The sequence below is a fragment of the Oryctolagus cuniculus genome, chromosome 10 (genome assembly GCF_964237555.1).
Source record: "Oryctolagus cuniculus chromosome 10, mOryCun1.1, whole genome shotgun sequence".
NCBI classification, from domain to species: domain Eukaryota; kingdom Metazoa; phylum Chordata; class Mammalia; order Lagomorpha; family Leporidae; genus Oryctolagus; species Oryctolagus cuniculus.
The window spans coordinates 63,934,462-63,958,495 of record NC_091441.1 but is presented as its reverse complement, the minus strand read 5'-3'; the positions used below and the strand labels follow the sequence as shown (position 1 = coordinate 63,958,495).

Here is a 24,034-nt window from a genome sequence, read left to right as displayed (position 1 = left end):
CAGAAACTTGGGTGTATAAAAGAGAAGGAGTGGAAATGTTAAATGTGTGGATACTAATATTTTAAAAGGTATGCAGCTACTTCCTCATCCCCAAATTTCAGTTCTGAAGCCTAAAACCACTAGTTGGGGCACAGGAAGACAGCCTTCTATGCAGAGAGGTACTCTGAACTGGAATGTTGGATCCAAGTGCAAGGGGAAGAGAAACCAAGAGAGGACAAGTAAATTTGGGGGCCTCTAGGGGGATGGATCAAATATGCCCTCATTCACTATCAGAGCACCAGTTCAACTCCTGGCTACTCCGTTTCTGATCCAACTACTTGCTAATGTGCCTGGAAAGCAGAATATGATGGCCCAACTACTTGGGCTCCTTCCACCCACATGAGAGACCCTGATAAAGTTCCTGCTCCTGGCTTCAACCTGGCCCAGCCCAGGCTGTTGTAGCCATTTGGAGAGTGAACCAGTGGATGGAAGATCTCACGCCCTCTCTGTCATACTGCCTTTCAAATATATAAATAAGTAAAATTTTAAAGATTAATTATTTATTTGAAAGGGTTACAGAGAGAGAGAGAGGGAGATACAAAGAGAGGTCTTCCATTTGCTGGTGCACTCGCCAAATGGTTGCAATGATCAGGACTGGGCCAGGCTAGAGTTAGGAGCTAGAAGCCTCTTCAGGTCTCCCCTGCGGGTGCAAGGGCCAACCACTTGGGCCATCCTTCACTGCTTTCCCAGGCACAGTAGCAGAGAGTGGGATTGGAAGTGGAGCTGCCAGAACACAAACGGGTGTTCATATGGGATGCTGGTATCACAGGTGGTGGCTTTACCTGCTACACCACATTGCCAGCTCTGATAACTAAATCTTTAAAAATAAGATAATTTATAAAGGCCAGTCATTTGGCCTAGTGGTTAGGACACATGTTAATCCTATATTTGAATGTCTGGTTTGAGTCCTGACTTCATTTAATCCTATATTTGAATGTCTGGTTTGAGTCCTGACTTCCAATTACAGCTTCCTGCTAATGTGGACCCCAGGAGGCAGTGGTAATAGCGCAAATGATTCCCCTACACGGGAAATGCAGATTAGGTTCCTAGTCCCTAGCTTTGGCCTGGCCCAGCCCCAGCCACTGCAGGCAGTTGGGCAGTCAACCATCAGGTGTGAGTTCTGTCTGTCTCTTTGATTTTCAAATAAAAATAATCAAATTATAGTAAAATATAAACCCACTAAATAAACTAGTAGCACATTCTTATATAAAGAGATGATGTGATGTTGAATCGGATATTTACATAGCTTGAAAGTATCTCACAAGAAAGTAATTAATAATTATAAAATGGAAAATAATAACCACATTTGAGAGATCTTGCATATATTATCTTAAGAGATTAAAGTGAACATCATGAGTAATGAGACAAATCAAAACTGTGCATCTGTCAAAGGATAGAACAAGAAGAATAGAACATCATGACTCGCCAAAGCTGCATAGCCCACATCTGAACCACCAGGAAACATAGACAACTTCACAGCAGGAATATTCTGAAAAATGAACTGTCAACTTCAAAAGTGTCCAGGTCATAAAACCAAGGAAAGGCTACAAGACTGACCAGACTGTAAAGGAAAAAGGGACTGTAAAAAAACAGTCCCATAATGTAAATGCAACAAGCAACTCTAAAATAGAGGGTTTTTTTTTTTTTTTTTTTTTTTTCAGTCATAGAAGTCAATACAGAGGCTGGTGTTGTGGCACAGCAGATAAAACTGCTGCCTATGATGTGGGCATCCCAACGTGGTTGCTGATTCATGTCCTGGCTGCTCCATTTCCAATCTAGCTCCCTACTATTGATCTGGGAAAAGCAGCAAAAGATGGTCCAAGTACTTGGGCCCCTGTTACCCACTTGGGAGGCCCAGATGAAGCTTTTGGCTCCTGGCTTCAGAATGGCCCAGCACCAGCCATTGCGTGCAGCTGGGGACTGAACCAATAGATAAAAGTTCTTTCTCTCTCTCTGTGTCATTAATTCTTCTTTTTTTTTTTTTTTTTTAAGATTTTGTTTATTTATTTGAGAGGTAGAGTTACAGAGAGAGAGAAGGAAGGACATAGAGAAAGGTCTTCCATCCACTGGTTCACTCCACAAATGGCTGCAATGGCTGGGACTGGGCTGATCTGAAGCCAGGAGCCTGGAGCTTCTTTTGGGCCTCCCATGCAGGTGCAGAAGCCCATGCACTTGGGCCATCTTCCACTGCTTTCCCAGGCCATAGAGGAGAGCTCAATCAGAGGAGGAGCAGCCAGGATTCGAACTTGTGTCCATATGGGATGCCAGCACCTCAGGCAGAGGCTTAGCCTACTATGCCACAGTGCCAGTCCCTCTCTGTCACTCTTTCAGATAATAAATAATAAAAACATAAGTTAATATAGAAATGATTAACAGAACTTGAATGTGATCTGAGGATTGTCTGATAGTGTCAATGATAGGCATATCACGATGATTCTCTCTAATCAATCTAATACACACATGTAAAAGTCACCAAAGTTAGAATACTGTCTACTTAATGATAGCAAATCAAATCAATGGGCAGGTACACCATCCCTAAGTAGTGATGTGCAAGGGATCAATTTGAATTGTGTCAAGGTCTAGCCCACCTTCAAGTCAAGTCGTCATTGATAAAAGCCATTCTGAGCCAGTCCAGTGGATAGAAATCCAAGGCAGTAGGTCACTGATAGCCTACCTCTACCAAGTTGCAGGTTAAACTCATGGTGGGATGACCTGTGCTTGGCAACAGAACAAGAGAGCGCAGCAAGAGCACAGCAGGAAAACACATCTAACCCATACCATCCACAGGCTTGACCTCGGCTGGCGGCTGCTCCTCCTGCCCTCCCAGGCTGTTCTCTTTGATACTTTCTATTTCCCGCCAGAAATCCTCCATGGAGGCGCTGTCTACGGAGGCTTGCGAGTTGGAGCGACTGAACGCAGGGCAATGTAGGGATTCATTGGAGAGCATCCTGTTAATTCTTCGGCAGCGAGGAATGGATTTTCTAAGGAAAGAATAATACAGGTGAGTGAGATTTGGTTACACAGTCACAAAGTTAAGTTTCAGTTTAACACCAAGGGAGAAATGGAGTTAGTGTGGTGGAATGGGATTCCTGGGAATAGTCTCTGTTCATTGGCAGATCTTCCTTTTTATTCTCTACGCTTCATAATGAGGGGCCACCCAGGAATTCACGTGAAATTCTGTTTTCTAATTTTCGCACACTCATAAAATGAGAAATTAAACGTATGTATTAAAACATGCATAGTCAAAGCTTGCCCCGGTAAAGTATCTCAGACAACAACACAGAAGGGTAGTTTCCCCCATTAGGGTACTCAATGTAAAAAGGAAATAAAAAATAACAAGTATTGAGGATGTAGGTAGAGAAACTCTTGGTGGAGATGTAAAATGGGACACTCTATGGAAAGTATGGCAATTCCTCAAAAAATTAAATATGGAATTATGACTTGATTTGGCAATGCCAATTCTGGGTACATTCCCAGAAGAACTGAAAGCAAAAGCTCGCAGATTTCCTTGCATATCTATGACAATTATTCACAACAGTCAAAAGGTGGAAGCAACCAGGTGTCCGTCAACAAACACATGGATAGGCAAACTGTGATATGTACGCGCAATGGGATACTTATTCATTCTTCAAAAGAAAGGAAAGTCCAATACATGCTACCATATGGATAAAATTGAGGGCTTTATGCCAAGTGGAAATAAGTCATTCACAAAATCACAAACCTGTCACTCCACTTAGATGAGGTATCTGGAGAAGTCAAATTCATAGAAAGGCAAAGTAGCCTGGTGGTGGCCAGGAGCTGGGAGGAGGGTGAACGGGGGGTTAACCATTTCATGGGTATGGTTTCAGTTTTGATAGTGAGAAGAAGTCTGGAGGTGGATGGTAGGGACGGTTGCACAATACTATGAATGTGGATACCACTTAAAAATGGTTAAGGTGATAAATTTAATGTTACATTTATTTGTACAATTTTCTGAAATACAAAACATAAAATGTTTAAAGTTACTTGATGATGAGATAGTGAAATGTTCTATAACGTTAAGTGAAAACTCTATACGAGGATGGGGGAGCGGAACAATGACTGGGGGCAGCCTGCCATGGTCAGCTAGGGGAGAAGCAGATTGCCACCAAGGGAGGTTCTGGCCAGCTTAACCCCTGAGGGAACTCATTCCCTAAGTGTGCCACCACCAGTACAGGACACAAGCAGCCAGGGCCAAGCCTGCAGCCACTCGTGGGGCCCTCTCTCTTCCTGGGTCTGCTGCCAACACCAAGCAAACAAGCACTTGTGAAACCTTCACAACACAGAAGTATGCAACAGATGTCTGTTTCAAACAGCAAGACACACAGCAGGGTAGACAGATGCCAAATATTGAGATTTTGAGAGATTTTGGTGACTGACAAAAATAAAATCAAATACAAGGCTTCCATGATATATGAGTCACAAATATTACATTTCTTTGGAATGTGATGTTTGATGCACTGAAACACTGGTCCTCAGCCATTAAGATTGGATTGCTTTATACAGCAAAGCCTTCTGTCTGTTCTTGCTTTTTTCTTTTTTATTTGTCAAATTTGGTGTGAGTCTGCAAAGAACTTCCTTGGAGCTTCCCTTCTTCTTGGGCTCAGGTGGGCTGGAACCAAAGGCTGAGGTTACCTCTAATGGATGTGCAGTCAGAGCAGTCTCACCACAAACAAGAACTGGGAAGAGGTAACCAGAGCACCGACACAGGGAGACCCAACTGCCATGACTCACTTAGGACAATTAATCTAGATCCGCAGATATAAAATGTAACCATGGCCGACAGCTCATGGGAAACACACTAGTACACACGGGAGTACAAAAAGAAAGGGAAAATAATGTTTCCATAAACAAGACTAAAATCTTTCTGCTCAGATTCCCTATTCCTCTAAAAATCCTTCTAAATTTCTAAACCACCTGTCATAGAAATTTCTAGAATTTTATTATTGATCTTGTCATAGTACCTGACTGTAAGAAGTTCTGAACATCTACAAGACAGCAAGATGGTCAACTTATTTTTTAAATCAAAGTGTTTCAGGAAAATATAAATTATTCTCTTTATTTCCTTATGTGCTGTGTGATAAAAAGAATGTTAGGCAGCTTTGATAATTGAGTGATAAAGAGTGTTTCAATGATTTCTTTATAGTTTGATAAAACAGACACATTCTAGTAGTTGAAACCGATTTGAAAGCAATAAGATATCAAGACAGTTATGGCTCATTATTATTTTTAAGCTTTTAATAATTTTTTCCTTTAGCTATTACTGAAAGTGCTAACAAATTCATAAAATATGAGTATATATAAAGGTAATTCAAAAGGTTCATGGAAAATGGAAATATAAATTCATTTTGGTGCAAAAATTTTTGAGGTTACTTTCTTTTTAAAAAGTGAATATGTCTTATGTGTAAAAAACTTACTGTTTTCTTTTAAAGATTTACTTATTTATGTATATATTCATTTATTTGAAAGATAGAGAGAGACTATCTTCCATGTGCTGGTTCACTCCCAAATGCTCACAACACCTGGGGCTGGGGCAGGCCCCAGTCAGGATCCTGGAAATCCATCTGGGTCTGCCACACTGGAGGCAGGGCCTCAAACACTTGTGCTAGGGGCAGGTGCTGTGGTGCAGTGGGTTAACACCCTGGCCTGAAGTGCTGGCATCCCATATGGGCGCCGGTTCGAGACCTGGCTGCGCCACTGTGCTATGGCCTGGGAAAGCAGAAGAAGATGGCCCAACTCCTTGGACCCCTGCACCCGCGTGGGAGACCTGGAGGAAGCTCTGGCTTCTGGCTTCAGATTGGCACAGCTCCAGCTGTTGCAGCCATCTGGGGAGTGAACCAGTGGATGGAAGACCTCTCTCTCTGTCTGCCTCTCCTCTCTCTGTGTAACTCTGACTTTCCAATAAATATGTAAGTAAATAAATAAATAAATAAATCTTTTTAAAAAAGAAACCACTTGTGCTAATATCCTCTGCCTTCCCAGGAACATTATCAGGAAGCTAAATTTGAAGTGGAGTAGCCAGGACTCAAACCAGCAGTCTGATATGGGCTGCTTGTGTTCTAAGCAGCTGCTTAATCTGATGCACCACAATGCCTGCCACCAAAAATTCCAGTCTTCACAGCAGACATGGGTCAAGTCTTTAAAATCATAATTTCCTTTATTGTAAGTATGAACATTTAAATAATATATAATAGTATCAATGGAGGGTCTCCTCCTCCCATATGCATTCCATCAACATTGTTCCACAAATTGCCTTGTCTTCCTAACTCAAACATGTCATTGCCATTTTTTCCACAACAATATAGTGATGCCACACCAATGGCTGCATGGAGTTGTATAATCTAGCTCAACATTTCAACAAGAGCAGGAGTCCGGCCTAGTGGTTAAGATAAGATGCCCGCAATCCCACATCAGGGTGCTGGCTTTGATTCTCAGCTCTGGCTCTTGACTACAGCTTCCTGCCAATGTAGATCCTTCGAAGCAGCAATGATGGCTCAAGTAACTGGAAATCTGCTACCCACGTGAGAGACCTGGATTGATTTCCTAGCTCCTATCTTTGGCCCTGGCCCAGTCCAAATTGTCACAGGTGTTTGTGGAGTGAACCAGCAGGTAGGAGCTCTCTTTGTCCCTCTGTCTCTTGTTCCCTCTTATCTCTGCCTCTTGAATCAATGGATAAAGCAAACATGAAGATATACCCAAGTACTGACAATATTTAAAGTTGTTGAGAATTTAGGAATGAGGGAACTGTAGAGTACAACAAGAAGGAACGATACATTTGGGGTTAACAATGATAATTTCAGTTATGGCACAGTTTCTTCCTCATGCGAAGGGAATGTTAATAGGATCTCAAAGACGAAATCTTCATAAAACTCTGCTGGGGACAGCGGGAACAGATGTGAAATCCTGGTCACAAGCTGCTGAGTGACACACTTGCTCATCTGCGACATCCACACAAGGCATCCCTGAGCTGCAGTGATCAGCCTTTTTTCTTTTTTTTTTGGCAAAGAAGTCAGCATTTTTTCTGGAAATGCGCACTTGGAAGAGCTCTCATTTTTTTAGCTAAGAGTCCAAATATTTCTCCTTTGCCCCAAGATGGACCTTCCACCATGACCTTCCACTCTCAAAACATTACATATGCGGGTCCTCAGGCCCACCCAGCAATTTGTTGAGTTTCAATCCGCAGTTCCTGACATCACCATATAAGGAGAAAATAAGGCTTAGGCTTCCTCAGCTGTCTGTATTTTTTTTTATTCCAAAAAATACCAGTAAAATGTTATATGAAAAACAGAATGCAATCTTGCTACAAAGGAGCTTTTTGTAGCAGCTTTCATCTGGAAGAGCAATATCACATATGGTACTTACCATAAATTCAAACTGGCATTGAAAAAACACAGGAAAAAATTTATTATTCCGTTTTTCTTCCATTGTGCTTTTAGCTATAACTTGTGTTATATTTTAATGGGTACCAGAGACTTATAACTTATTATCATTCATACTGAACTGGTATTTTACAATTTTAAAACATAAATATTGTATGAGTTATAATTCTCCCTCCACCTTTTATTTCTTAATGTTTATTTAGTTATTTGAGAGAGAAAGAGAGAGAGAGCTCTCCCATCCTCTGGTTCACTCCTCAAATGCCTGAAATGGCCCCCTCTTGGAGCAAAAGCTGGGAGTGGGGAGCTCAATCCAGGACCCTCATATGGGTGGCAAGAACCCAAGTGCTTGAGCTCTCCTACAGGGTGCTCATTAACAGGGGCTAGGATCAGGAGTGGAGCATGGACTCAGACGCAGACACTCCAACATGAGATGTGGGCATCCCAACTGCTGGGCCAACTGCCCACCCCAGGGCTGGCAGTTTTGCTGTTGTTGAAATCTTTCTAAAGAAGTCGTTCCACTGTCTTGTGGACTCTACTGATTCTGATGTCAGATGTGATTCTTATGGATGGTCTTCTAAATATAGTACCCGTTTTCTTTAGCTGCTCTTAATGCATTTTTCACTTTATCTTTTGTTGTTTATAGTTTGAGTCTAAAACAGCTGCATTTGTGGTTTTCTTTCTATAAATTCTGCTTGACACTTACTGACCTTCAGTCTATGGGTTTATGTTTTTCATCAATTGGGGGATATTCTTATACATTTTCTCTTCACGTTTCTTCTGTCCATTTCTTCTATCATCTCCTTCTGGAACTCCAAAAACAAGGCCATTTGTTATGCCCTTCACAACCTTCTTGGGTTCCCCCGCCATCCTTTCTCTGGGCTTCAGCTAATGAATTTCCATTGCCAAGTCCAGTTTCTAAGTTCATCTGTTGAGTGCTTCAATTCCAATACTGTGTCTTCTTCATATCAAGAATATCCAAACAGTTCTTTTCTGAGATTCTATTTCTCTGTTGACATTTAACCATTTTTGTCTATCCTCTCTTCTAACTTCTTTAACATATTTATCATTGTTATTAGGTAGTTTTTGTTTCTTAGTGCTAACACCTGCTCTGTTAATGTGTCTGATAATATATTACTTTTAAAATTTTTATTTATTTGACAGGCAGAGAGTTTCTGCTCCCGTCTGCTGACTCATTCCCCAGAGCCCTGCCAACAGCCCCTGGAATGGCTGCCTCCCAGGGTGAGCAGTAGCAGGAAGCTGGAGTCAAGAGCAGACCAGGCACTCCACTGTGGGAGTCTTAACCATCTCAATGGGCATCTCAACTGGTAAGCCAAAGCCTGCCCCTGCTAATACTGATTTTAAAACAATCAGTTGTTTAGGAGTCACCTATTCCTTTATCTTCACGTTTCTCCTACCTTTTTATTATATTGCAGACTCTGTTTGAAAAAACCTCAAGAAAACTGGAATAAGCATGCATTTTCCCCCAGAAAGGGTCAGCCTTTTGCTGTCTGGTTTTTGGATGGAGAAGCAAATCACTTCAATCCAATCGGGAGCTGCGCTGGGTCTGGCCGGGCTGTTTCACTTTAATTGGTTTTAGTTTGCATCTCTGGTTTCAAAAGCTTCAAGGGGATGACTACCCTGTGTGTGCGGGTCACTCCTGCTAGATGGGCTTGGAGATAAAAGCCATGAACTGCGGAAATTTCTCTTTGCTCTGGAGCTTGGCCCCCAGGCTCCCGTGTTGCTGGGCTCTCAGCAAAACCATCAAGGGGAAAATCCCGTTGAGTGCAGAGAACAGCTCCGCATTTGGAGCTTCTACAAATTCCTATCTGTTGTGGAGTGTGGGCCGCCACGGAGAGCTCCACTGGTGTCTCCTTGCCCTCGCAGAGTTCCTCTCCCCGGCAAGTGTGAGCTTCTGTCCCGAAGGGCACAGACATGCAGAAAGTTCTAACAGATGCCCAGTGAGGGAGTGAGCCCTGGGCTCTGCTGCTCCAGGGAAAGCCCTGTGTTCACCAGAACAGAGCTCTTTTTGACTTCTTTGTGTCCACAGCTCTCCAATGTAGCTTTAAAAATACATCGTTCTGCCATTTGTCCTCAACCCCCTGGTAGTTACAGTGGGAACCATGGGCTAGCACAATCGAATCAACATCCTAACTGGAAGAGGAATTCCCACAAAGCATTGCAAACACACTTCCTTCTAGAAGTTCCTCCTTTCCTTCCTTCCTTCCTTCCTTCCTTCCTTCCTTCCTTCCTTCCTTCCTTCCTTCCTTCCTTCCTTTCTTTCTTTCTCAGGCAGAGTTAGACAGTGAGAGAGAGAGAGACAGAGAGAAAGGTCTTCTTTCTGTTGGTTCACGCCCCAAATGGCTGCTATGGCCAGCGTGCTGCGCCAATCCGAAGCCAGGAGCCAGGTGCTTCCTCCTGGTCTCCCATACGGGTGCAGGGCCCAAGGACCTGGGCCATCCTCCACTGCCTTCCTGGGCCACAGCAGAGAGCTGGACTGGAAGAGGAGCAACTGGGACAGAATCCAGCGCCCCGACCGGGACTAGAACCCGGGGTGACGGCGCCGCAGGCAAAGGATTAGCCTAGTGAGCCGCGGCGCTGGCTAAAGTTGCATTTCTTTATGGATAAGCTTGCATTGCCTAACCACGATTGTAGAGGGCATCCACAAAGCTATTTTTAAAAGGCCTTCGTCTAGCTAAGAAACACTTTCTCTGTGTCTGGGTTATTAGGACCTCTTATTTTATGGAGAATTTTACATAAACTAGTTTTCTGTCACTTGCATTACATCATTTGATCCTTACACTCACCACATGAAGTAGTCACAGCCAGTATGATAATGTCTCATCCAATGAGGGAAAAAATTACTGAAGAGTAAAGAGTGGGGCCGGCGCTGTGGTGCAGCGGGTTAATGCCCTGGCCTGAAGTGCTGGCATCCCATATGGGCGCCAGTTCTAGTTGTGGCTGCTCCTCTTCCCTTTCAGCTCTCTGCTACGGCCTGGGGAAGCAGTAGAAGATGGCCCAAGTGCTTGGGTCCCTGCACCCATGTGGGAGACCCGGAAGAAGCTCCTGGCTCCTGGCTTCAGATCAGCGCCGCTCCAGCCATTGCGGTCAACTGGGGAGTGAACCAGTGGATGGAAGACCTCTATATCTCTCTGCCTCTCCTCTCTCTGTGTAACTCTGACTTGCAAATAAATAAATAAATCTTTTTTTTTTTTTTTTTTTTTTAAGAGTAAAGGGTGACACAGAGCTTACCACTGCCATCCCAAGTGAATACGAATTCTTTTCCATGACGTCCAGGCTCAGCATGTTGTCCCTGGATCTTCACCTCCAGCCCACCCTCCACCCCGCTCTCCGGGCAGTAGATTTGGGCATGCTCATCTTGTCTCTGAAAAGGCAGGCTCTTTCTTCCCCTTGGGAATGCGCTCTGTCTGTTCTGCCTGGAACATTCTGCCACTGCTGTTTTCACAGCACGACACTGCCCATGACCTTCTGTGGGGAATTCTCTCCTGGCCACCTTGAAGTGGCATCTCTCCAATCGTCCACCATCTTAGCTCTCTGTGTTTGCTTCTCATCAGCAATCTACAACTTACTTATTTGCTTGCTTCGGTTTTGGGGGCCTCTTTTCCCCACTAGCACATAGTGGACCCTTGTCTGGCAATTAACAGGAACTCAGAAATATTTACTGAATGAATGATTGGTGACAGTAGACCGGGATTTGAATTCAGACCTTCTCAGCCATGTCCCAATGCTCCCCGGCCCCCTGCCCTCCCCCATCATCTTTCTTAATTTCAGGAGTCCTCACAGGTATTTGCTTATCTGTTTATGGCTACACATACTTTTATACGGAGAAAACCTGTGAAGCTGGCTGGCCCAGGTCTGAAGGCAGGCTCTGCAGCTTTGAGCCTTTGTACCTCCACTTCCTAATCTGCAAAATGGGAGATATAATCACCCACATTACAGAGTCACTGCAATGCAGCCCACGTGTTAGTGGTTACTACGATTTAACTAATGCGTTAGGCTGCTCAGAGCTACATTTAGAATCAAGCTATAACTGGTGCTGGAATATCACAATGCACTAATACACTGCTAGAACTTTAATGAAACAAATAAAACTGTATTTATCCCAGCTGCTCTCTGACGCTGTCCCTTTCCTAGGCCTTGTTTCTCCAACTCCCTTAGGCCAGAAGAGGCCTCCGACACAGTTCTGGTCAAAGCCACGTAAGTAAAAGTCTTTCCCAGGTTTTCACTGAGATCTTTGGTTTTCCTGGTATAGGTGCTATCTTTTTCCTCCCACTCCCTTCTTGGAATGTAGACAAGATGGCTGGTGCTTCAGCAGTCATCACACCCATAAGAATAAAGCCAAGAAATTGTAGTGGACAGGACTGATATCACTGGGTCTCAGAAATCACACCAGCCGCTGTCCATCTCTAGAGTTCCAGAAATGTAAGAAAAATAAATATTTATTTTAAAAAATATACTAGTCTGTTGTTTTTATTGTCATTTGCAGCCAAAATTATTCCTGACACCAACTGGAAGGAATACGTTACTGAGTCACTTGAGGTAGGGTGAGGTGAGACACACTGCCCATCCCGCTAAGAGGAACATTCAGTAACAACAGCATCAGTAACCCGTCTCCTAGGGAGAGTGCGGGCTGACAACACGTCTCCACTGCAGGGGTGGCAAAGTGAAGAGCCCAGTTCCATGTCTTAGTCTGGCCTTGACCTGTACTCCATGGGCTGAAACATTGTTTCTATGCAAGACATCCTTGCCTAAATGTATAAGAATAGCTTCACGATTCTTCTAAAATTGAACACAACCCCAGAGTTTCAGATCCGCTCTTCCCTTTCCTCCAGAAGAAGGGGACTGACTTTCCATGGCTGTCACTGTCCTCTAACGCTGCTCGTGGCGGCAGCAGGGCTGCACATCCCACACAGTCGTCTGGGACTCGTGACTGCAGCAGAGCCCCTGCGGGAGGAGCTGCCCGCTCCCTGGGACAGACCCTGGGCCCGGTCCCACTGACACGCCTGTCCACCCTCTAGCTTCCTCAGGAGGAAGACGACGTAAGAGGATAAGGCCCTTGCTTCTGCGCTTCTACAGGCTTGCAAACACGCTCAGCTTGGCTGCCTCTCAGAAAACACTTCCAGGCCAGGAGGATACAAAGCAGCTACGGTTGGTTTCAGGGTGAGGGAAGCTGGGCCACAGAGCGGGGGTGCTCTGACTTGGCTCCGGGACCCTGCTTTCCTGTTCCCTGGGCACCCTCTCTTTGCATTCTGCCCTCTCGATTTTCTGTTTCCCTCGCCTGCCTCAGCCCCTTTAGGGGAAAAAGGAGAAGCTGATGACGTCACCTGTCCACGGCAAAGGAGCTGCCTGGGCCTGTGTGCTGACAGTAGATGATACAGAAACTGTGTACGGATACCGGAGGAAGATTTCAAACAGCAAAGAAACCCACAGTCACGTGGCAGGGAATATTAGAAAGTCAATTTTTTTTTTTTGAGCCAGTAGGCGCTCCATCAACAATTACGTTCTTGGATATTTACATATCGCCTTCGAGAGCAAACACTGTGGTAGAAATGGTGGCATGCCAGATGGTGGCAATGGAAGAAACCACAACCTCAACTCATTATACACCAAATCCCAGGGATTACCTGGGCCGATGGATGCCTGTCTAAGGAAGATCAACAGAATCCTTTCTTGCGGAGGTGGAGTGGCGTGGGTAATGGGTTTTTCTGCACTTCTAGCTACGGAGGTCAAGCAAACTCCACGCTGGCCTTCGAAAGCAACTTAGATGATGTTCCACCGACTGCTCTACCAAGGAACAGAGAAGGCCACGGAAGAGAGTCAATGTCTGCAGAGCTACCCCAGGGTTTAAGTACATAAATTATAAATGTATATAGAACGAGGTACATAACAGCCCTGAAATACAATCTGATTGTGAAAATTCCCCGACGCTGGCTGGGAGCCAGGGGCGGGGAAGAGGGGACTGCCTGCCCGCCTCGGGTCCAGGGCTTCCTCTGGAGCGATAGACATGCTCTGGAATGAGATGGTGGCGAGGAGACCACAACATTGTAAATATACCAAAACCCACTCACGTTTACACTCTAAAAGGGTGCATTTTATGTTATCTGGATTAAATCTCAATAAAACACCTGTATGAGAAAATAATGACCCCTGAGATAATGTATTTTTTTGGAATTTGGATGACTAAAAATGGTTTGAGATTTCAAATAATTTTTAGCAAAAGGCAGAATTTTTAAGAAGGGGCGTGCATTTAGAAAGACTGAAATGCACTCCCTGGGAGGGCTATGGGTGGCTTTTGGCAAAAGAGAGACTCGGACACAGATGGGAAATGGTTCTGCTAACAATCAGCTAAACCAGCAACAAAGTAAATCACCAGTCGTGAGCATTTTATGTTCCATCTGGGCTAAAACTAATACTCAGTGTAGGAGCTTGACGTGTATATTGATTTTGGTGAAGTTCAATCTGTCCCACAAGTGACTCTTATCACATTAGCCTCAAAGATAAATTAAAGTTATGAGTAGGGAACCAGCTCAGTGACACCTAATCATCGCTCAGAGGCTCATATTTTGTATCTAATTAGGAGACACCAGGAAAGAGTCTATGAAACAGAATGTCAGCAAAAAGAATCTTTCCGAATTCTCACCTTGACTCATTCACTGACCCATGGGAATCTTGGCAGCCTGTATGTTTCAGAAATTCATACTTTCCAGCAAGTAATCTGGATCAATACTCCTAAAAAGACCGTCTTTTTATTTCAGAAGTAAATACCCTGTTCTCCATCTGTGTTCTCTCCATAGTACCACATCTCAGTATATTTTTATGGTGTGCTTTTAAGGGGTCTGCTGCAGCTGGCACCACTGTGTGTGACTTTCAGTCATTAAAAAGAAGAATCTGGGGCCACCACGGTGCCAGCCGCTCCACTTCCGATCCAGCTCCCTGCTAATGCGCCTGGGAAAGCAGTGGAAGATGGCCCAAGTGCTTGGGCCCCTGCACCCATGTGGGAGACCCAGAAGCTCTTGAAGCTCCTGACTTCAGCCTGGCTCAGTCCTGGCTGTTGTGGCCATCTAGGGAATGAACCAGCTGATGGAAGATTCTCTCTCTCTCTCTCTCTCTGTAACTCTAACTTCCAAAATAAACAATAAGTCTTTAAAAAAAAATATGTGTCCCCCATTCTGCCATCGTCTAAGGGTCTGCCTTGATTTCCTAGTGTTCTTGTCTGCTTCTGCCTCTCGAGGTGTACTGCCACTGCTGGGCTGCAGCCACTTGACCTCTCTGGTCTCTGTTGTCATTATTACCTTGTCATTAATGCTCAGCCATGAAGCCTGAAAACCCTGCTCTATTGCTTCTTTGTATAGTTGCCTTCTCTTCAGTGTATTAAAAAAAAAAAAAATGCATTCCAGCAGGACAGAATGGCAAACGGCCGCAGGAAGCATCAGGCAGTGGCTCTGCCCAATGCCCAGGTGGGCATCATCCGGGGGTGGGGCTGGCTTACAGAGCTCACAGAGCCTAGAGCCCCGGAGAGTCTGGCCTTCCTCAGAGGGCACTCCCATCACTTCAGCTGCAAACGATGGATGTGGTGTGAAATCCCCGAGAGCCACTTGGGAAACGCCAGCAGAGGGGAGCTGGCCGTGCAGACGCTCAGCCTCCTTGATTTCTCTTCTTCCACAATATCCTGTTGCCACCCTCAGACTCACTCTGTGATGCTTTGATTCTTGAGGGTGCCTCTGAGCAATCACCAGCCGTGTTTCACTTATTTTCGCTGGTAACTCTGACACATGTGTATCCTCAGCTCTGTACCCACAGAAGCAGCTTTGGACTGGGAAGTCATAACCAGGGTTGCCAAGAAAACAGACAATTCTAGAATTGGAAAGCTGAGGAGGAATGTGAGAGTCACCCAAATAAGCTACCGCATTTTGTAGATAAGAAAAACAAAGCTCAGAGAGGTCAATTAAGTCGGCTAAAATCACACAGATCCTTAGTAAGAACCAGAAGGACAAGCTTGCTATCCTGGGACCTAATCCCATGCCTTTTCCCCCGGTTACTAGTCTCCCGATCTGTGCACACTTTATGTCATCACTCACTCGCCAAAACATTTAAAGGCTCACATTTCACATCAGATATTATCATCTTTGTTCCCTTCTTCTACTTCTTAAAAACATATGATAATCAAAAAATATAAGACAATCAAATTAGTTACATTTTTTTAAATCATAAAACAAGTTGGGAGTTTTATCTCTGGTCAAAGTCTTCAAAGAACAAAGAGAGCTACAAGAAAAGTATCACAAAATACAGATATTATATATAAGTATATATAAAATTCTCAAAAATTTGAAGGTAAACTAATAAACTGGGCAAGTGTAGCAAACCAACTAGCTTGGCTATAAAAATTGCATATAAAACATGAAACAGTACCACACATTTAAAAACTATTGTATATTGGATCTAAAAGGAATACATTAGCACTATTCATCATTAAACATTAATCACATTTTAAATTTATACATTGGTTGACATATTAGAATGCATGAGAGATTCTTCAAAGAGTGTCCATAATTCATGTCTTCTATTTGAAAGCCATTCAAGGAAGCGGGCGCCAAGACTTTCATTTTACTAGCTAGTACACATATTCCCAAAGTATCAGAACGAGGTGAAAATAAAATAATTCATTCTAAATTCGCACTTTTATTATTGATGCTACTGATAATCAGAATCCCACTGAAAACATTTGAAATGCATTCTCTGCCTGTCTCCGGTTCACCCAACACACTGTTCATTATCATATAAGCTGCCTGAGCCAACCACAGAGCCAGCAGTTAAAGCATGCCACACTCTCTAAAACTGCCATGAAAGCCACTGTCAGAATTAGGTCCTCCAAATCCCTCTTAGAGGATGACAAGGAAAGGCACCCTGAATGCTCGTGGTAAATGCGAACTTGGGATAGACAAGAGATGTGAACGTTCCATCACAAGCGACTCGAGTAAATGTTTCACACTGGTTGACACTTCACACAGTGGGGACGCTTGTCACCGAAATTCTGAAGCTGCCCCCCAGCCAAGAGGAATAGCGTTAGCAGCTCAGGATTTAATTCCTGACAGCAGCTCAGAAACTAGCTACAAATCCCTGGTCAATAGTTTCTGCCAGGGGGCATGGGGAGTCATTTTTGTCTGTCATCTTAGGTAAAGTTTTGGGTTTTTTTTCTTTCTAAGAGAACCATCTGACCTGGGAAGTTTTGTCTCCTCTGAGGCTTCCCAGCCATTCATTTTCCCAGTGATGTTACCATCTTCACCACCGGCCAGGAGTAATTATGATAGTCAGCAGTTCCTTGGACGGACTCCGTTATGAGCAGACCTAACGAGCTTTCACTGAAATTCTTTTAAGCACCACTGGCACACAGAAGTTAGGTCTTATACTTTTCTGTGTTTATTTTACAGAAGAACCCACCGCTTAATATTTTGTCTCTGATGAATGGGCAAGTGAAGTTTCTAGTTCTTGCTCTCATTCTAAAGCTCCCTGGTTAAAACAGAAATTACCCATGTTCTGCTTAACAGACTACATACTTGTATATTCCAGTAGTTTGTAAAAGGAAGTTCTACCAGGATTCCTGCCAGCCAACACAGCACCTTTGTATAATTTCAGTAGAGACTATTCTCTCCGGGAAATGCAGTTCAGCTAATGAAGCAAGGCTGGATTTCAGTCCACACTTGTCCTCCAGATATTACTAGTCAATAAACAACTGTAATCATTGATCCCGAATTCAGCTAAATCCTTTGCAGTTCCCCATTTATTTCTATTACATAATTCTTACTTAGAAAAATGTCAATCTCCAGGAAAACTTTCAGAATCACATATTTAAGAAAAATAATCACTTTCTACATTTGCTAACTATGGATTGATATTAATTTCTTGATAGAAAGTTAAAAATTATTGGGGCCGGTGCCGTGGCTCACTTGGTTAATCCTCCGCCTGCGGCGCCGGTATCCTATAAGGGCGCTGGGTTCTAGTCCTGGTTGCTCCTCTTCCAGGCCAGCTCTCTGCTGTGGCCCGGGAGGGCAGTGGAGGATGGCCCAAGTGCTTGGGCCCTTGCACCCGCATGGGAGACCAGGATAAGTACCTGGCTCCTGGCTCCTGGCTTCGGATCGGCCGTGGCGGCCATTTGGGGAGTGAACCAACGGAAGGAAGACCTTTCTCTCTGTCTCTCTCTCACTTCTATAACTCTAGCTGTCAAATAAAAATAAAAAAAGAAAGAAAGTTAAAAATTATTGCAAAGTTTTTGAAAATTAGTTTTGGCTATCTCAGTAACTTTTTGAGAAATGGGATCTTTTACAAAAGACTTTTTTGGTTGTATTATCCTACAAAGAAAAGAAGAAAAGAAACAAAGAGTACTATGTTTTTCTTAAAAGAAGATACAAAAATAACTACACTGCAAAAAAAAAATAGAAATGCAGTGTTCACAACTCCAGGAGGGAGGTAAGCGTAAGCTTCCAGAGCTCCCCACACCCCTCTTGTAGTTCTCAGTATAGTTAAGTTCTGTTGTACTTGGAAGTATATCTGGGTGTTCTTGACAGACACTCAGTGGGTGACTTCCACACGGCAAGCCCTTAGAAAACATTTACCAAATGCATTGAATAGATTTTGGAAAAAAAGTGTGTGGGTTTTTTTTACTTCATTTGAAAGAGAAAGAGAAAGGAGGGAGGGAGGGAGAGAGAGAGAGAGAGAGAGAGAGAGAGAAGGAGAGTGAGAGAGCTCCCACTTGGTAGTTCACCCTCCAAATGTTCACGATGGCCAGGGTTGGGCCAGGCCAAAACCATAAGCCAAGAACTCAGTTCAGGGCTCCCAAGTGGAAGGCAGGGACTAAATTACTTAAACTGTTGTCTTGCAGGGTATGCATTAGCAGGAAGCTGGAGTCAGTAGCCAGCGTCAGGGACTGCATCCAAGTACTCTGATACGGGATGCTCGTGTTCTACCTAGCATCTTAACCACTAGGCTAACCACCTGTGCCTGAGAGAACTTTGAAAAGGAATGGCAGCTGGATCCATTTCCGGTTCTGACGAATAAATACATGAGAACCAGCAATGCAATGCTGACTCAACGATGACTCTTGCCTTCCTCTCCAGCCTTTTCTTCTCTCTGATGGTGAAGTTTATGGAAACTTCACACTGGGCGACTAGCTGCAACTAAGTCTAGGAGCATCCTCTGAATGGCCAGATCTGGTGAGTACTTTCACAATGCAACTGCACTGGAACTTTATGATGTACGTGGCTCAGTTGATGAGCCCTCCTTCTTGAAACTCTACTCCAGCAACTCACACTAGTTATTTTGCTAAAACATTTCTTAGAGAACTTTGTAAGCTGCAGATCTTCAGGTCCTGCCCATAGAAATTTCAAGTCAGAAGATTTAGGGAGAGACCTGAGTATATGTATTTTGGGCCTGAGTATTTTTATTTTATTTTCATATGTTTACATACATATATGTAATATATAATATGTATATAATATATAATAACATATATAAAATAATATACAATATATACAATATGCATTTTACAGGCACCCCAACCAAAGCCCACTCTAAATAATTCCAGCACCCCTTAATTGTTGAGTCGGACACAGTTCTGTCTCTTAGCCTGAAATCACTCCTTCCTGATTCTCTTCAAACTGCTCTGAGCTGTGCTCCTCTCTCTGCTTTCTGAATCCTCTTTACCCACCCATCTTTGCCTACTAGTAGTTCTCAAGGTACAACCTTTAGCACACAGCTCTTCATACTGTCTGCAGCCACCTCCTCCCCAAACCTCTTCCTGCCTCAGAGTTTAGCTAAAACCACCCCCCAGTCGCTACACCCATCCTCGACTTGCTCCCCCAGACTCACATGCAGCAGCCCCCTAGACACCCCCTCTAGATACTGCAATGGACTCCATCGACCCGGCACGTGTTCCTCCACCAGGCATCCTGCAGGCTCATGACTGGTACCTCTGTTTAGAAAAGTAGTCTTGTGCCTGGAATCTTCCCTCCTACTCCTACCTGACTCAGTTTAAGATTCATTTAGGGGGCCTCTCCTGAAGGAAAGAGCGCCTCAGGCCCACCCTGCCCGCCTCTAGACATGGGCCAATGGAGTTTCAGTTATATTTGCGTCCATGCATCCACTGATGCCTCATGAAAACATGAACAGACTTTGTATGTGAATGCATTGGAATTCATTCAAAGACACAGGCCAAAACACTTTTTCTTTTTTTTTTTTTTTAAACTTTTATTTAATGCATATAAATTTCCAAAGTACAACTTATGGATTACAATGGCTTCCCCCCCATACCGTCCCTCCCACCCACAACCCTCCCCTTTCCCACTCCCTCTCCCCTTCCATTCACATCAAGATTCATTTTTGATTATCTTAATATACAGAAGATCAGCTTAGTATACATTAAGCATGGATTTCAACAGTTTGCTCCCACACAGAAACATAAAGTGAAAAATAATAGATGATTTTTTTAAATGATGATGAAATCAGAGCAGACCTATTGTCATGTTTAATCCCAGTGAGAGTCAAGTTGGGAATTGATATTTTTTTTTTTTTTTTTTTTTTTTTACAGAGGATCAGTTTAGTATGCATTAAGTAAGGATTTCAACAGTTTGCACCCCCATAGAAACACAAAGTGAAATATATTGTTTGAGTACTCGTTATAGCATTAAATCTCAATGTACAGCACATTAAGGATAGAGATCCTACATGAGGAGTAAGTGCACAGTGACTCCTGTTGTTGACTTTACCAATTGACACTCCTGTCTATGGCATCAGTAATCTCCCTATGCTCCAGTCATGAGTTTCCAAGGCTATGGAAGCCCTCTGAGTTCTCCGACTCTTATCTTGTTTAGACAAGGTCATAGTCAAAGTGGAGGTTCTCTCCTCCCTTCAGAGAAAGGTACCTCCTTCTTTGATGACCTGTTCTTTCCACTGGGATCTCACTCGCAGAGATCTTTTGCCAGAGTGTCTTGGCTTTCCATGCCTGAAATACTCTCATGAGCTTTTCAGCCAGCTCCGAATGCCTTTAGGGCTGATTCTGAGGCCAGAGTGCTATTTAGGACATCTGCCATTCTATGAGTCTGCTGAGTATCTCACTTCCCATGTTGGATCACTCTCCCCTTTATTTACTCCATCAGTTAGCGTTAGCAGGTACTAGACTTGTCTATGTGCTCCCTTTGACTCCCAGTCCCTTCACCATGACCAACTGTGAACTGAAACTGATCACCTGGAACAGTGAGATGGCATTGGTACATGCCACCTCGATGGGATTGAATTGGAATCCCCTGGTAAACAAAACACTTTTTCAAATTAGCTCCAACCTTCTCAATAATCAGCTGAAATCTGCCTTGAAAAGAAAAGAGAATGCCAGATTTCTGGAAAGTGTATACAAAGAAGAATTTAATCTGAGGATAATTCAGTGGTGAAAGTGACTAAAAATATGCAGGTATAAACATACTTTTATAGGTTCAGAAATTTGCTGACCACAATATGCTAATGATAGTGATTGGTTTAACAATTTATTTAAGCATTTATTGAGTGCCTACTAACGGGAAGTACAAAGTTCATGATGCTAGACACTACTTTAGTTACTGTAATGATAGCAAAGAGCAAGAAACCTAACCCTCACTGAGCTGACATTCTAATGAGGGCAAATAGAGCCAAAACAAATACGGCATGGGGTCACATGCACAGATGTGTATGTGAAAAACATATCCAGTGAACTTCCCTTTGCAGTCATGCAAGAGCAACAGGGTTCAAAATTACTCTCCCACTGTAAACAACCAGAAAATCAGACACAGGGAAGCGACTGTTTTTAAATCTGAAAACAGGCAGTACAGGACTACCACACCGGGGGAAGGAAACAAATGAAGCCAGCTCTTCAGTCACTGTGGTTTTCTACTTGGAGGCACTTTCCAGGATGGAGCACAAGGAAGGAGTTCCTGCACAGAGCCCAGCAGTCTCCCAGAGGGAAGAAGCAGAGATCAAAGCTCAGGAAGACTGAGTCAGCAAGAATTTGCTGGTCAGAGCACCAGAAAGACAGGATCAACCAAGAGAAATAAATCCTGCAACTGGCACGGGGGAAATCCCTTGGACTCGAGCTGAATTCTTATCAAGGCTGCATACATTGAACCTTCACAAAATCAGGCAAGCATTTGCTTCTGAAAAGAACCAGGGAGCTGGAACCCAGAAAATTTCCGGAAGTCACACAGGGCTAGGGAAGTGATTTCACACTGGTGCCAGCACACATGTGCACTGGTGTACACATTAAATGTGTGATTATACCTGTTGTGCTTCTGCTTCAAGCGTGACAGAGTAACTAAGTTCATCCCAGCCAGCGTAAACAAATGCAACCAAACACACATGGCATACTGTGGGAACTTCACAAGTCTCATGCCTGGCCAGTAAGGCCAAATGTGTCCTCATGAGACGCTACTCTGAAATGTACGTATCCCCTCTGCCACAAGTAAAGTAACTGTACACTCTTTCAAGAAATACAAGAAAACCCAGCACTCAACCAACTACCTGAAATTCACAAGTTCCAGAATCAAGTGAAAAATATTAGATTTATGAAGAAGGAAAAAAAAGAGTCATAACCAGATAAAAATGAGTCAACATGAAGACATAGAAATTATGGAATTAGCAGGAAAAATATTAAAACAGCTGGAATAAAAATGCTCAAGATGCTTAAGGATTTAAAATACAAAATGAACATGATGAGGAAAGAAATAGAAGTTACAAAATACGTATCTCTGTACATATATAAAGTAATATGTGAAATAAAACATTTGCTGGGTGGAACAGCAATTGAGAAAAAAAGAGAAAAAAAGATCAGTGAACTTGAACACATATCAACAGAAATAAGACAAACAGAAACACACGGAAGAGAAGGAGTGAAAAAAGTAGACAAACACAACCCCTCTGACCAATAGGAAGATGTCAGGTGGCCTAATAATTGTGTCAACTTCCAGCCAAGATGAAGTAACAGGAACCAGATTTACTCCCCTTGCCATAATAAAGAAAAACATGCATCTACACATGCACAAAATATATGAATTGATTTTCAAGATACTGAATGTCAGGAAACTAAAAACGGTGATCCTTGAAAGACAGGAAATAAACAAGCTCAGCCCCACAATGGCCCCAGTTAAATGCCTAGAGAGAGCTTCCGGGCCATGGTGTGAACCCAACTGGGCCTGTTGGCTCACCAAACAGGGATTGAGGCATGTGCGTGTGTGTGTGTGTGTGTCTCTGTGTGTGGGTGAGAGGGTGAGGGTGAGAGAGAGAGAGAGAGAGAATCTGGAGATCCTCACAGAATACCCCTCAAATTTTTCTTAGCCGAATACTGATCAGCAGACGCATATTTGGAAAGCACCCTAGTTCAGAAAAACAACACCAGAAAGATTAGATAACAGGAACCCCGTAATCACAGGCCCCTGGGGAAGAGTTTGTGTTTGCATTACCCAGACTGGAAAAGCTCATGATTTATAGGACTTGGATAGAGTACTCCAAAGAGTTTTTCCTTCTGGAGAAAACTTTTTCTTAGACTAAATACTACTCTGGTCCTATCTAACATATCTCAAAATCAAAACTCGCAAGGAGTTAGTGCCAGAACAAAGCTCAAAAATATGCATAGAAATATAAAAATATCCAATGAGATATCTAATGAGGTAAAAGTCAGCATTGTGAATTCAAAAAAAAAAAAAAAACAAAAAAAAAACAAACCAAAAACAGTAATACCAGACATGCAAAGAAGCAGGAAAACATGACCCACAATGAGGAGAAAATTCAATACAAACAGATTGGGAAATGACACAGATGCTAGAATTAGTAGACAATGATATTAAGACAGTTATTATAACTTTACGTTTAAGAAGCTACAGGAAATACTGACATCCTGAGTAAATACATGGAAGGTTTTTAAAATACCCAAATAGGAGAACAAAATTTGACGAAAATTTAAAAGCCAAGGAGCTCAACAGACTTAAAACATAAGACACAGGAAGAAAACAAAATCCTGGCACAATCAAAATCAAATTGTTTAAAACACTGGTAAAGAAAAAAAAAATCTCAAAATCAGAAAAAAAACACAAGGACATGAACAGAGGTGCAAAACAAGGAATGCCAGATATTTTTGCCTAAAACAATACAATCCAAAAAACAGCAAACAACACCTTAGGTACTTAAAGAAAATCTATCAACTTAAAATTGTATACTAAATAGAAATATCTTGCAAAAATGAAAGGTGGATAAATATCAAACATGAACAATGGAAAGATCCAGCAGCAGCAGATTTTTTTTTAATAAGAAATGGTAAAGGAAATCAATCTTTCAAGCACACACACACACACACACACACACATAACAGATGGAACAATGAGGGCCATATTCAAAGGAATGAAGAATATATGAAATGGTAATCGTAGGTTAGATATACTTTTTTATTAATTAGGTCCCTTTAAAGGCTAATTAGGTGCTTAAAACAAAAAGTAACTGAAATCTATGGCATGGCAGAAAAGACTGGAAGGTGATACAGAAGTATACTGTTGTAAGATTTTTATTACATGTAT

General features: G+C 43.0%; 1 protein-coding gene across 10 annotated transcripts in view; it reads right to left on the bottom strand.

The window, feature by feature from the left end:
- Positions 1-24,034, bottom strand: part of ARHGAP28 (Rho GTPase activating protein 28) — a 216,530-nt gene that overhangs the window by 90,696 nt on the left and 101,800 nt on the right. For 9 of the 10 annotated variants that reach the window (XM_070050446.1, XM_002713588.4, XM_070050445.1 and 6 more), the window contains one exon: positions 2,818-3,020. In XM_070050446.1, coding sequence (XP_069906547.1) covers positions 2,818-3,020 — 203 coding nt within the window. The remainder of the gene's footprint in view (positions 1-2,817; positions 3,021-24,034) is intronic. The other variant, XM_070050450.1, reaches the window with a different exon arrangement.